This window comes from Coffea arabica, chromosome 6e, assembly GCF_036785885.1.
Source record: "Coffea arabica cultivar ET-39 chromosome 6e, Coffea Arabica ET-39 HiFi, whole genome shotgun sequence".
NCBI lineage: Eukaryota > Viridiplantae > Streptophyta > Magnoliopsida > Gentianales > Rubiaceae > Coffea > Coffea arabica.
The window spans coordinates 62748259-62761209 of record NC_092321.1 but is presented as its reverse complement, the minus strand read 5'-3'; the positions used below and the strand labels follow the sequence as shown (position 1 = coordinate 62761209).

Here is a 12951-nt window from a genome sequence, read left to right as displayed (position 1 = left end):
CATCATATAAAGTATCACCTATTATGGGGAATTCAAGTAAATCCTAGGTATTAAACGGGGCTACTGCTCTTTTTCTCTGTCACTTTCCCTACCTTTTTAGTCGCAATGGAAGGAAAGAATAGCTTAAATTGAAGTATAGAAGCATTTGCAAGAAGATTTATAAAGCATATACGGGTAACATCATAGGCTTGACGAGTAATTTCTCCTTCCATGGAACTGCATAGAGACTTAAAGAACACATCTATCAATTGCAGGATTCAGATTAAGTACGTTGTTGAGAAGAGTCCTATGTCGCAAGATTACATGGAAAGCCTTGAAAGCTTTTTAGCTTCCGTTATGTAAGAGTTTTAAACGGAGCCTTAGTCAAAGAACAAGACAAGAAGTCCAACGATTGTTATGGAATCCAAGCACAACAAAGGACAGCTTACGACCCCCTCCTATCTATCTTTGAGTTCCTGCTCAAACTGATTTAACTTTTCTCGAACAGGCTGCAAAAATTGTTTCAAATCTTTGACAATCCGCTGCTTGTCTTCCTGCTGAAGATCCTTTTCTTCACTAAGTCTAACTTGAATCTGCAGGCAAAGAAGCATTGGAAGACATAATAATCCAATTAAACATCTAGTACACTGCAAATGGCATATATTTTTGAAAATAAATGATTGCTGATTAACTGACTGCATTTATCTGAAAATATCTGCCTTGTTCATCCACAACCTAATTACCTGCAAGTCATCTAATTCACCAAACGAAAATTCTTCAATGTCTATGTAACCCTGAACCTTCTTCTTCTCCGACCCAATGAGCCATTCCCCTAGAGACACAGAAAGGAAAATCAAGGTCAATAAAGAAAAGTTTTTCGAGAAGAAAGTAAATTACACGAATGAGATACCGTTCCATAGAAGTAGCAGTTACCTTTCACTCTTAATGCTAATTCATAGGTGTAGCCAACACGTTTTTTGTTGCGCACGGTCACTAAGAATGCCTGCATAGTTTGTTCAAATTTATCAATGAAACCATGCAGTATTATAGATATAACAACCACCCCATTATAATGCCTCAAATTACTTTGACAAATTGATCTTAATGCTTATAAAATAGCCAAAATCCTTCAGAACTTTTTAAAAAATATTGAAAATGGATCCTTGTGCCTCAAAACTACTAGTAAAAATGATTCTTTACCAAGAATGACATATGAGTTCATAAAAATCATCCTTTGTTGGTTGCTCTCAGAGTGCATAGAAAATTGATGCTTATCTGAAATGCTCTATGAGTTCTGCAGGCAAATAGTCCTTGACAAACAAGTTTGAAAATTCCCAACGATGTCAAAGGTGATCAATGTGTATTATAGTGGCCTAAGTTATATAGATGACAGATTGTTATCATAATTAAGCATCCACAAGACTCTCAAGCTGGTGATATTAACTCAAGGGAACTCACATCTCCACTGCTTCTCGTTACTTCTGATATTTCTGCATTGCCACCAGAAAACTCCAGAGACTGAACAGATTGAAGCAACTCCTGCCATTGACCACCAACTTTAGAACATACAATTTAATTTAGAAGCAAAATTGAAAACAAACATAAATCTTAGATAGCATTGATTTTGTCTCTCATCAAGTGAATTCTATAATTCACTCGACAGAAACTACGACATTAGTGATGATTCCATTCTCAGGGAAACTGCCAACTTCAATCTGAAATTGCCGTTCACAAGAGAATCTACAATTAGTATTCTTGACAATGTATCAGCAATACCTACTAGCACTATTAGTTATAGCAGTATCCAAGATCTATTATTAGCCCATACATTTGGCAGGGGATGGGTAACTCATAACATTGAAGTAACTGGACAGCTAGCATACAAGGTGCTTGGATGCAATTAACGGTGGAACACATAAATGGAACCTTTTCCAATAGCTTACATCAATTATTTTGATTGCCCTTGTAAAATAAGGAAGATAATGTAACATTCTCCCTTCAAAGTGAAAAGGACAAGAAAATCTGAATTCCTACATTTTCTCACCTTTATTCTATCGCTTGCCCATTTGTTCAAGCTCTTCTCTTCCCATGTTCCAGCCTGTCAAAAAGAAGTACAGTATAAGATAACACGATATCAAGACAAACTATTAGCAAAAGCATCACAGCAATCAGCCAAGCATGTATTCACATTTCACCCATAAATTTCCTTCTCATGAGATAAATAGTAGCAAAATTGAAGAAAACAGAATTCTGTGGCAGGACTATGCTAATAGAGCAAAGAAATGAAATGAAATGAAAGCATGGATACCAAAAGAACAAAAGAGCCAGGCCCAGTTTCCCTTTTTAACTGAAATCTTGTCCACAGTGTACATGTACAACATTCACATGCATTAAGTTAGAACCAAGCCTCAAGAAAGTTCATATTTTGGAGAAATACAAGATATTTATTAAAGCAGTGGTTCTACTATTAAGCATCAAGAATATCCAGGTAGTCAACAACAGACTTGCAATCCTGGAATGCCCTAAAAGGGAAAAGTAAATTCCTGATATAGTCGCAACAAACGTTATCCAGCATTCATACTACCAATTTCCCAGCAGAATCTTCAACCAACAGATGAAGTTGAAGATGGTAGAATTTCAACATGCAGCATCCATTCAGCTGAAGTCAGTGTAAATGTTAATCGAGGAACAAAGGGAAGAAAATCGATCATCTGGTACTTGTGACAGAAAAAATGGACAAAATAACTTGTACCCAACTTGAATCTGATTTATTCTAAACATAAATGAGGCCGAATAAGAGCAATGGAATTCCATCATAAATAGTTTTGTATCATTACAAGTCACCAAAAATGTCCCACTACTTTTACGGAGTGTGGAGATATCATAGTACCTTTACCATGACACAAAATTATTACCACGTCAATCAATCAGATCTTTTACCAAACCAGTAGAAGGAGAAAAGAATCTCTCATCCGAATTAGTCTCAACAGATAATACTTTCCCCTTCTAAGTAATGAAGCACTTCAAACCTTGACAGATCGGAAAACTGTAAAATCATCTCAGTAAACTACTATTCTTCAATTGTTTGCGACTTTGTACATATAAAACTTCCAGCAAATTCTCAACAGAAATACCAAGAATTAAAAAAAAAAAAAGGATGTAGCAACTTGCTAATTCTAAATCTCCTAATAAGCTCACATATGCATGTTACACGCAACAAGTGTACAACTAAATGTCCCATTTACTGTACTAAATAATCTCTAATTCTCATTCTCCAACCTATCCATTCTTTGTAACAAATAACTGATCGACATCACATAAAGCAGATTGAATTCTCATTCTTCTGGCTCAATGCTGATCTGTCTTATGCTATACAACTACGGTTTTCTTACGTTACATAAGTTGCCGCAATTCCGACGAGTCTGGAAGCATTTGAATACTCTTTTGACGACAACATACAGAAATATACACATTACGTTATCCTGAGAAAACTTCAAATTCATAATGATGTATTTACAGTACGATTTTCAACCGTTGAACCACAATCTTTTTCAATCAAAAAGCACCAAAATCTTTCTCTTTGTTTCCCATAGTTAACCTATGATTCTCAAAGAGCACAAACAACTAAATCTCTCATAAAAGAGATAGTCACAACGTAAATCTAACAACTTATCAGGAGATTCTACCTTTCCCACATCACCATTATCAGCCAAAGCAAAGCAAAAGGAAACAAACATGTACAATTAGCACCAGCTCTCGACCAAAAAAATCAATTCAAACAAGAATAAAAAAAACTTCTATCTTTCAAAGAGCCCAGCGTAATCAAGAAAATAAAGTAGTAAAACCACGACATATACACATACATAAATGGAAAGAGATAAATACCCGATTCCAAACGGAGCCGATATGATTAGGCCCTTGATTAGAGATGTCTTCAGAGGTGAGCTTCCGCGGCACCGGCAGAGGTGCAGCGTCCTGGGTCATTTCCCTAACCCAATAGGTATACGACGCCGCCGTAGCTGCCGCCTCCGGCTGCTTCTCCGCCGATACTGCAGCTGCACCGCCACCCTCCATTTACAAAAATGCGATCTTTATTTCAATCTTCTACAACAAATTGGATAGCTTATTCTTGATCTCTTGAGAAGAAAATTGAAGGGATGGCTTCTTTTTCCTGTATCTGTAATGGGTTGTTTTCAGATTACTGAATTAATGTGGGGTTGAGGAGGATCCGGGGGTGGATTCTGGAAGGTTCCGGTGAGGCAGACAAAAAAAGAAAAAAAAAAGGCAGCAGCAGCCTCTGAAGACTTTTTGGTTTTGATTGGTTATATTTTGTCCAAAATCACGAGCTTTTTCAGTCTTCTTGTTGACCTATACGGTCTTTATAATGGAAAGATTTTAAAAGATTTGATCTTGGATTAATTTAATTTAATGGATATATCACAAATTTCGTCCCTCAACTTTTTTTTTACTTAAACCACCTTCGTCCCTTGACTTGTTTTTGAACCAATGTAATCCCTCAACTTAATTTCTATGGCCAATTAGGTCCTTTTGCAGTGGTGTTACAAGACCTTTGCCTTGAAATGAAAAAATCACCAATCACATGAGCGTATATTTGGAACTTTAGGCAAGGTATTGTGTTAAAACTTAAAAAAAAAAAAAAGAGTTGCTTACTCTGTAAAATTTTTGGTCAATATTTGAGAGTGAGAGAACTAAAGGAAACTAGGGTCATAATCATCAAAATAAGTAACTTTTTTTATCGCAACTCCTTTTTTGAATGATACAACGCTTTGCCTGAAGTTTCACATATACCTTCATGTGGTCGATGATTTTTCTTTTCTTTTTTTTCAACCAAAGTTTTGGTAGCAGCACCGCAAAAAGAACGGAATTGGTCACAGAATTTAAGTTCAAGGACTGAATTAGTTAAAAATAAGTTCAGGGACGAAAATAGTTTAAGCAAAAAAGTTGGGGGAGGAAATTGACAACTTTTTCCTTTTTCTTTTGGTCAAAACCGAATTTAATCACATGCTACATTTGTTTAGATCAGATGGGTAATTGCTGACTTTTCTGGAATCTTCGACCGGGAATCGTTCCCTCTGAATCTCGGGTCAGAATCTTGCGGAAAGCACCAGACCAATGAAATTTTGTGGTTTGGGTTCTGTACCAACGCCAAAGGGTGGTGGTTCCTCTGGCGTCTCGACTATGGCTTCCGAGTCAGGGTGTCAGGAACACTAGGCAATGCGACGTAGTTTTGGGGAATGCGGCGTAGTTTTGAGGGAAGCTCACACTTCTGGCAAATACGGTGTCGTTGCACTTAAGAAGTTAGTTAGGAATTCTGTTGCAATTCGTTTCGGTTAGTTGCATGGTTAGTTGTCAGCTTCAATCACGTTTGCACGGTGGTGTAAGAAATTTCTATAAATAATCAAATAGAAGAAAGGCTTGGCAGACAAGATTCATCACAAAGTATTATCAATAAAATCTTCCTTTACTTCCCTCATTTCTCTCTCAATTCATGCACCTTCCTCTTCTTATTCCTCCTTATTTTCTTCTTCCGAGAAATCATCAGGTTAATTCCTGACACAGGGTTGGGTTTGAGCACAGTTTTAGAGCTGTAGGACTATCGCTCTCAAAATTCAAAAAATATGCAACAAATCATTCATTTCTTTATATATATATATATATAATTTTTTTTCTTTTGTCTTCTCAGCTTTCAAATTCTTAAGGTTTAGAGTCTTTCTTAAAAAAAAATATATAATAATAATATATTTTAACTCGATTGTATATGTACGCTTAGATAAGAGCAAAAGTTAAAAGCTTAATATGCTTTGGTTATAGTTTTGTAGAGTGTTAGGTCATGAAGAAGTATCTTATTGCAAATGGATGGACATTATATGTAAGTCCACTTAATTACTCTAAATAAGCCCTTCATTATGGTTGAATGGATTTTCTCCTTTTTGTATCCTTCTCTAGGGTAATGACAGAGTCTAAGGGGGCTAAGGGGGGTCATGCCCCCCTAAGTTTTGAAATTTTTAATTCATAGTGTGTAAATATGTGTGTAAAACAAAATTGACCCTCCTTAAATTTTCATAATTTTAGTTTATATTATGAGAGTTTATATATATATATATGAATTAGCCACCTTTGAATTAATTTTTTCTTCAAAAGGTTATTTATTTTTTATTGTGCTAGTTATTTAACTTTCAAAAAAGTAAACATAAATTGACCCAATCTGATATATTGTAATAAAAGACCCAATTCATAATTAAAAATGGGCTAAAACAAAAGCGATTACTTTATTGGTTCATATACAAATATACAACTTAACCCAATTGATTAGACTTGTTCTCATTCTTCTTGTATCAACTACAACTATAGAATGGATATTTTCAATATGAAGAAAATTAAGACAATTCCGAAAACAAGATAGAAGATAATTTCTTGAATGATTGCCTAATTGTGCATATAGAAAAGAAAGTTGTTGAAATATTTAGCACTGATTCAATCATAGATAAATTACTTCTAAAAAGAATGTAGAGCTCAATTTACTTTTAAGAAAAGATGTTAACATAACTTTTATCTTTTTTTAGTTAAAAAAATAGTTATATTTATGTTGCATAGTTATATATATATATATATTTTTTTTTTTTTTTTTTTTTGTATAGGCGACATATTGGAGCATTTTCTCATAATGTGCAACTTGGGTATTTTTTGATATTATAAGATATTTAATCAAAAGTTATTTTTGTCTTAATTTTCATTATTAGTATGCTACATATTTATGAAATCCACATACCTTTATAATTAAAGTTAATATTTGATATTTTTAGATGCTATATATTTAAATAGATGAAAATTATTTTGAATATAGCGTATTAAAATAATTTTGTTAAGAAAAATTTTGACCCCCTTAGGGTCACTGCTCTTGGGCTCCTTGGGATATGATTTACTTTATCGTTCCTCATCATAACCTTTTATGTTAGTCTTGGTTTTCAATCTCTCTGTCTAATTCTTTCTTTGTCTACAATTTTCATTACATACTTTGACCGTAAAGGGCTGAGTAACATCTTCTAACCTTTTTTGTTATTTTTGGTCAACAATCTCTCAATCCAACTCTTCATCTATATACAATTTTTGCTGCATTTTTTACCATAAAGCGTTGAGAAACATGTCTGAAGTTTTGCCCTTCAACTTTATCCATGATCCCTCTCAAAATAGCATATTAGAGCAAAGTCTGTTTTCTTTATCCACCCTAAGCTCATCCAATATACTCATTGAAAATTACAAAAAAAACTTTAGCTAAACAATTTGAGTCATATCAATTTGTATCAAGCTTTGTGAACAAAAGAACATGAATAATCTAGAACTCCATTAAAAGAAGCAACATTGAAAATTGTATTCCATGATACCCAAAAGATTCATGTTATTATCAAATTCATGCAAAATAGAACTCCTTAGTTCCAATCCAAATCTGGCATCGACCTAAATTTTTGGCAACTAGTTTTAATTTGTTCAACATTGGTGGACCAATTTGCAGTTTGGCCAAAGCCTAAGACTAAGGGAATTTTGTCTGAGCTACCAGATTTGGCATCCATATTAGTAACTGCAAGTAACTAATCCTAGTAGTAAACTGCAATCATTTCTCCACGCGAAACATGCATATTGCATCGTCAGATTCCAACATATGACTACAGAAAACATGACAGGTGCCTACTTTTGTTGCCATATCAATAATGGTCTTTGTCAATAATGTAATCTCAGCACCTCTCGGAAGCACTAAAGTTGTGCTCGTATACGTCTTCCTTTGAAGGGGTACAACAAACCAATTTTTTTTTTTTTTGTCAAGACAAAAGTCCGATCATCAACCAATCCGAGATAGTTAAAGAAAGTCGCAGATCTTTGAATCTCAGGTCAAAAATATTTCCCAACTGGAAATTTGGAGGACCCCTTGTCTCCTCCATGCGTAAAAACCTGAACTGCTTATTAGCTGATCAGCAATAAAGTCCCAATATGGATCATGATGAGGTAAAGATCAAGTTTTGTCACAAACCCATTTCTTTTCGTGACAGATATTAGCTAAAGTTGGTATCTCTTCGTTGTTAAAGTTGTTGGTTTATGGCAGGTGGAAAATAATGATGGGAATCTCGATCAGATGTACACACTGGATGAAGCACTTGCAGTTGTGGGTTTTGGGAGATTTCAAGTTTTGGTGCTTTGTTATGCTGGACTTGGGTCTATTGCTGAGGCCATGGAGGTTATGATTCTGTCTTTCGTGGGACCAGCTGTGAAGTCTCAGTGGGAACTTTCTTCTGCTCAAGAGAGCTTAATAACCACTGTAGTTTTTGCTGGCATGCTTGTTGGTGCTTATTCTTGGGGCATCATTTCAGATAACTATGGAAGAAGGCAAGTTCCCTTGTTCCTTTATTGAACTTCTTAGATATTGTGTCGTTGTTTCCAAATAAAAGTTTGAATTAGCTGGTCTGAAAGCATCTTTTATGTGAAATTTCCGCTGATTAAGTAGGATAAAAGTCAATCACCTTTCAGATATATAGAGTTTCTATAACCTGCTTTTTGTCTGAAATTACTGGGGATTTTTGAGGCTGTTTTGGGAATAGAAGCTTTAAAGGCTTGTATCCGGGGCATTATCAGATTGCCTGGAAATGTATATTTTTGGGGGTTGATATTTTATAAAAAAAAAAAATCCCTTTGTTCTATTTTGAAAACTTTTCTGCATTCTCATTTCCAGTAGGGAGGATAATACCAAAATGGTATTGCAAGACCACTTGACTGAACTCTTAATGGGGGGCAATGTGAAAAGTTGGTTTGGGATCTTGTCGGAGCGATGGAAGAAAGCATGTCGATGTTCTTTTGAATAACAATGGCTTTCGAGGCAATGCGTAGATTAGGTTGTACAACTATGATAAGAACATGTGAAAGGATTTGGTTTGCTAATGGTGCTTATGGATTTCTTGTCTATGAATTTAAACAACTAGTCTCTTCATCATCAGTCAGATTGGTGGTTGTTTTTTTTGGGTTTCCAGCTAATCTGAAGGATTTATTCGATGCCATATTCAGCGCAGGAACTGTCTTTGGTGAAAACTTTTACAGCTAGTGCTAGAAAGTTCTGTATGTGAACCCATTTTTGGTAATTTTGGACCCTGTATGCTCAGCAGCATCAGCAATCCTTGACAAGGAAGGTTTTCCTAATCTGGAGTAGAAGGATACCAGATTTAGTAGCAATTCTAATGGAAAAGTCACTTGCTTATTGTCAATCTAAATAATTTCTGTTTGTCTGCTTGGTTCCTATACTGTCCTGTGTAGAGGAAAACCCTCCTGTCTGCTGATGAAAAATGTTGATGCAAATAAGTGTACACAGAGTGTCATGGATCATCTAAACTCTTGAGTTACTAGCAGCAATTTGAAAGATGTGCAGGAAAGATTAGAATAATGAACTACAGTTTTGAACTATTGTCAGCTTTAACATAAACTGAGGTCAAACCTGATGGAACATATTCTAAAAACTGTTGGACTGGAAACTTTCTGCTTACTGTACAAATTCCCCTTAGTTGTAATAGAATCCCATCTGGTATCTGAAAATTCCCAGTATAAAGATCAGAGAACCTGCTTTGTTGAGAATCAGAATTTTTTTCCCTTTATTCAAACTTACTTCTTCAACTTATTTGTACTGGACTATTGTGTTCCTTTTCCTTTTCGCTTTCACATTGCTCAAAATCAGTTTAGTTTTTCACACTTATTTTGTTGGAGTTCGTTAAATATCTATTTGGACTTATCTTCAACTTATATTTCAGTCTTTAGCTTGACATTGACAACCACTCCCTGCTTTTGTTCTCCATCACCAGGAAGGGTCTCCTGAGTGTAGCAATAGTTACTTCCATATCTGCATTCCTGAGTACTTTCTCACCTGATTACATAACTTTGATTATTTTGAGAGTGTTCGTTGGTGTTGGCCTTGGTGGTGGGCCGGTGTACTCAACTTGGTTTCTAGAGTTTGTACCCGCACAGAAAAGGGGAACCTGGATGGTTATCTTCTCTACATTCTGGTCAGTTGGCACAATCCTTGAGGCTTCATTGGCATGGGTATGTTCCTCCCTACATGATATTCTAATTCTCATCAAACATGGGATATTTTCCTTTTTAGTTTTCATTCCTCAGTCTACACAGAAGTCAAACTTCTGAAATGGGGCATCTTAGTCTAAAAACTGACAATAAGAGACTTTACCTTTCCTTGACTATAGAATCTTTCTTCTCTTGCATCGACTTGTATTATGCTATCTATGTGTAAAACGTTCTTTTTGGTTAAATGAGACGAGCTTGAGAGTTTGGGTGCTTTACCCTAGTAATTATAAGTTGCATAAAGATTTCATGGCATTCTTGTCTTTATCAGTTTTACCAAGAAGTCTCATTTGAAGAATTTTAATATGGTTGATATTCTAGTTTTATATTTCCTCACATGGACTTCCGAAAAATTTCTTTCGTTTTTATTTGTTAAAGAATTTTTTTATATGATTTTGTGTAGATCATTATGCCAAGATTGGGTTGGAGATGGTTACTTGCACTTTCATCAATACCATCTTTTGCAGCCCTGATTCTTTATGGATTTGTGATAGAATCTCCAAGATACCTATATATGAGAGGCAAAATGAATGATGTGTATAACATTCTGAAAAAAATGGCTATACTCAACCAAACAGAACTCCCCTCTGGAATGCTTGTTTCTGATAGAAGACCAGAGTTGGATGAAGAATTTGCTCCAGCAGAACGTATTGGATTGCTTTCTTCTGGAAGTAATGAAGTCGCATTTTTCAAAGCAGGCTTCTCATCAGTTATAATGCTGTTCTCATCAAGATTAGTTAAAACTACTCTTCTCTTATGGGTGGTCTATTTTGGGAATTCTTTCGCGTATTATGGCATAATTTTGCTGACATCAGAGATAAGCAGCGGACAAAGTGAATGTGGACCAGCCACTTTGAATTCAAAAATTTCTGATGATGCTAGCCTTTACAGAGATGTATTTCTCACTAGCTTTGCAGGTTCATTTTCATTGCTGTACTATCTTTTTCTAAGTTGGATTGTGCTTTCTTGTATTAAAAGATTTCCTTCTGTTTTTTTCTTCTTTTTCCACTTTTTAAGCAAAAGTTAGTTACATTGAGTTTGTTGTTTTCCCTTTTTCCAGAGCTTCCTGGGCTTATATTGTCAGCAATTATTGTGGATTTCCTTGGTCGCAAAAGATCCATGGCACTTATGTACTTATTCAGTTTCATATTCCTCTTACCACTGTTTTTTAAGCCTCAGCATGAGTTTCTAACTACGGGCTTATTATTTGGAGCTCGCATGTTTGTGATTGGAACTTTCACTATAGTTGGTATATACTGTCCAGAGGTAAGTCTCTAAACTCTGATCTTGTTCTCTTTCTCTCAATCTCACTAACACACTGCACACACAGAGATTCTGTAATTCTTAGAGGATCCAGAAGTTTGAAAGAACAGTGCCTCTTACCCCATTGTAGTCCACAAAATTCTCAAGTGTTGCAAGACTTTCACCCTAACCATGACATTTTTATTTTGCACTTCTGAACGAAAGATCTCGGTTGTAGCCTTATGCCCTTTTGTCCCTTGGGCAACTTTCCTATATTTTGGCTATCCATTGTGGGGAAAAAAAAAATTTAAAACCGCGCGTTATTTCATTGTCTTTCAATCATCAAAATGATTGTCCCCCCCCCCCCCCTTTTTTTATTTTTATGTAAGACATCAAGATAATAGCTTCATTTTCATGCTCAATCATATTATGTGAATATAGGTTCTTGACAAATAAACTTTTGTGCGACTGTTGAGGCAATGTGAATTTGTTATTTTTTCCCAAATCCTCAGTATATGTGTTAACACTCGCGGCTATCTTGAAGAGAAATGTTTGATGCTGAAACTTTTGGGGCTTGTGACATGCAAAAGGCGTAATTTGACTGTCTGAAAGTTATGATATTGACATCCAATACTAGTCATTGCATTTAATCTAACTCCTTTTTTAGCGGTTTTTTGAATTTATCCTGACTAGTTGATTAATTTGGCTCAAAAGGGTCAAAATATGCAACTCTAGCTAATGAACCTTAGCCTTTTCTTGTAGATATATCCGACTGCTGTGAGGTCAACCGGCTATGGAGTTGCTAGTGCTGTTGGAAGAATTGGAGGGATGATATGTCCTCTTGTGGCTGTCCAGTTGGTTACTGGTTGCCATCTAGTTCCAGCATTAGTTTTCTTTGACGTTGTAATAGCTCTTTCAGGGATTTGCGTTATGCTTTTCCCATTTGAAACCAAGGGACGCAAACTAACTGATACTGTTGCTGCATGTAATTCTAGTTGAACCAATTCAGTCAGCACGACACGACATTAATGCTGCTTAGATTGTTAGTTAAAGCTATTGCTTAAGCAATTCTTTGTGTATTGTAAAGAAATAGGTCCCTTCTTCAGTCATTTATGAAAAATGCAGTACATATGTTAAAAGTAACTTTGATTTGTTATCTATGGCTTCTCACCATTCCTTATCTTTGATCCAGTTTCAATATAATCGAAGGAACAAAAAAGCAATAAGTAGAAAGTTTCTTGTCAGTGTTATCTTTGCCTTGTACAATAAACGTATTAAAGTTTATCTCTTGATGAATTGGATTGTTGCTGCTGGAGGCAGTCGTGATAAGTAGACGTTCCCAGTTTGGTAAGGGCGGTATCTGTATATTGCATCTGTGCTGTTTTTTCCAGTTTCATAGATTTGTAGCTCTATCCACCCTTTAACTATTGCTTTCAAAATACATGTTTCTAAAAGGTTTGTTTGCCATATCCAACACCAGCAATTGAGGCAGGTAAACATAATAGATTTTCTTGCTCAACATTTCTCCAAACAGTTTTGTTCGTTATTAATTTGCTGAAGTCCTTTCTTGTTTCTACTCGAATGGCAAATAGAGTAACACAC

At 35.5% G+C, this 12951-nt stretch overlaps 2 protein-coding genes across 2 annotated transcripts; one reads left to right on the top strand and one right to left on the bottom strand.

Moving 5' to 3' along the window:
• Positions 1–228: 228 nt before the first annotated feature.
• LOC113696113 (uncharacterized) lies at positions 229–4331 on the bottom strand. Its single transcript, XM_027215456.2, has 6 exons — positions 3865–4331; positions 2024–2077; positions 1438–1518; positions 913–982; positions 723–811; positions 229–572 (listed from the first exon to the last, which is right to left on the bottom strand). The coding sequence occupies exons 1-6, from the start codon at positions 4051–4053 to the stop codon at positions 438–440; spliced, it is 618 nt and encodes a 205-aa protein (XP_027071257.1). The 5' UTR covers positions 4054–4331; the 3' UTR covers positions 229–437.
• Positions 4332–7676: 3345 nt separating this feature from the next.
• Positions 7677–12492, top strand: LOC113697526 (organic cation/carnitine transporter 7-like). Its single transcript, XM_027217188.2, has 6 exons — positions 7677–7998; positions 8096–8376; positions 9834–10071; positions 10511–11024; positions 11168–11373; positions 12112–12492. The coding sequence occupies exons 1-6, from the start codon at positions 7984–7986 to the stop codon at positions 12346–12348; spliced, it is 1491 nt and encodes a 496-aa protein (XP_027072989.1). The 5' UTR covers positions 7677–7983; the 3' UTR covers positions 12349–12492.
• Positions 12493–12951: the final 459 nt, after the last annotated feature.

Excerpts from the sequence above, each read along its gene's own strand:
- LOC113696113 (XM_027215456.2), bottom strand. The coding sequence starts at position 4,053 with ATGGAGGGTGGCGGTGCAGCTGCAGTATCGGCGGAGAAGCAGCCGGAG. Across the intron at positions 983-1,437 it reads TAACGAGAAGCAGTGGAGAT|GCATTCTTAGTGACCGTGCG; the intron begins GTGAGTTCCCTT and ends CAAACTATGCAG. Across the intron at positions 812-912 it reads ATTAGCATTAAGAGTGAAAG|GGGAATGGCTCATTGGGTCG; the intron begins GTAACTGCTACT and ends CTGTGTCTCTAG.
- LOC113697526 (XM_027217188.2), top strand. Across the intron at positions 8,377-9,833 it reads TCAGATAACTATGGAAGAAG|GAAGGGTCTCCTGAGTGTAG; the intron begins GCAAGTTCCCTT and ends CTCCATCACCAG. Across the intron at positions 11,374-12,111 it reads TTGGTATATACTGTCCAGAG|ATATATCCGACTGCTGTGAG; the intron begins GTAAGTCTCTAA and ends CTTTTCTTGTAG.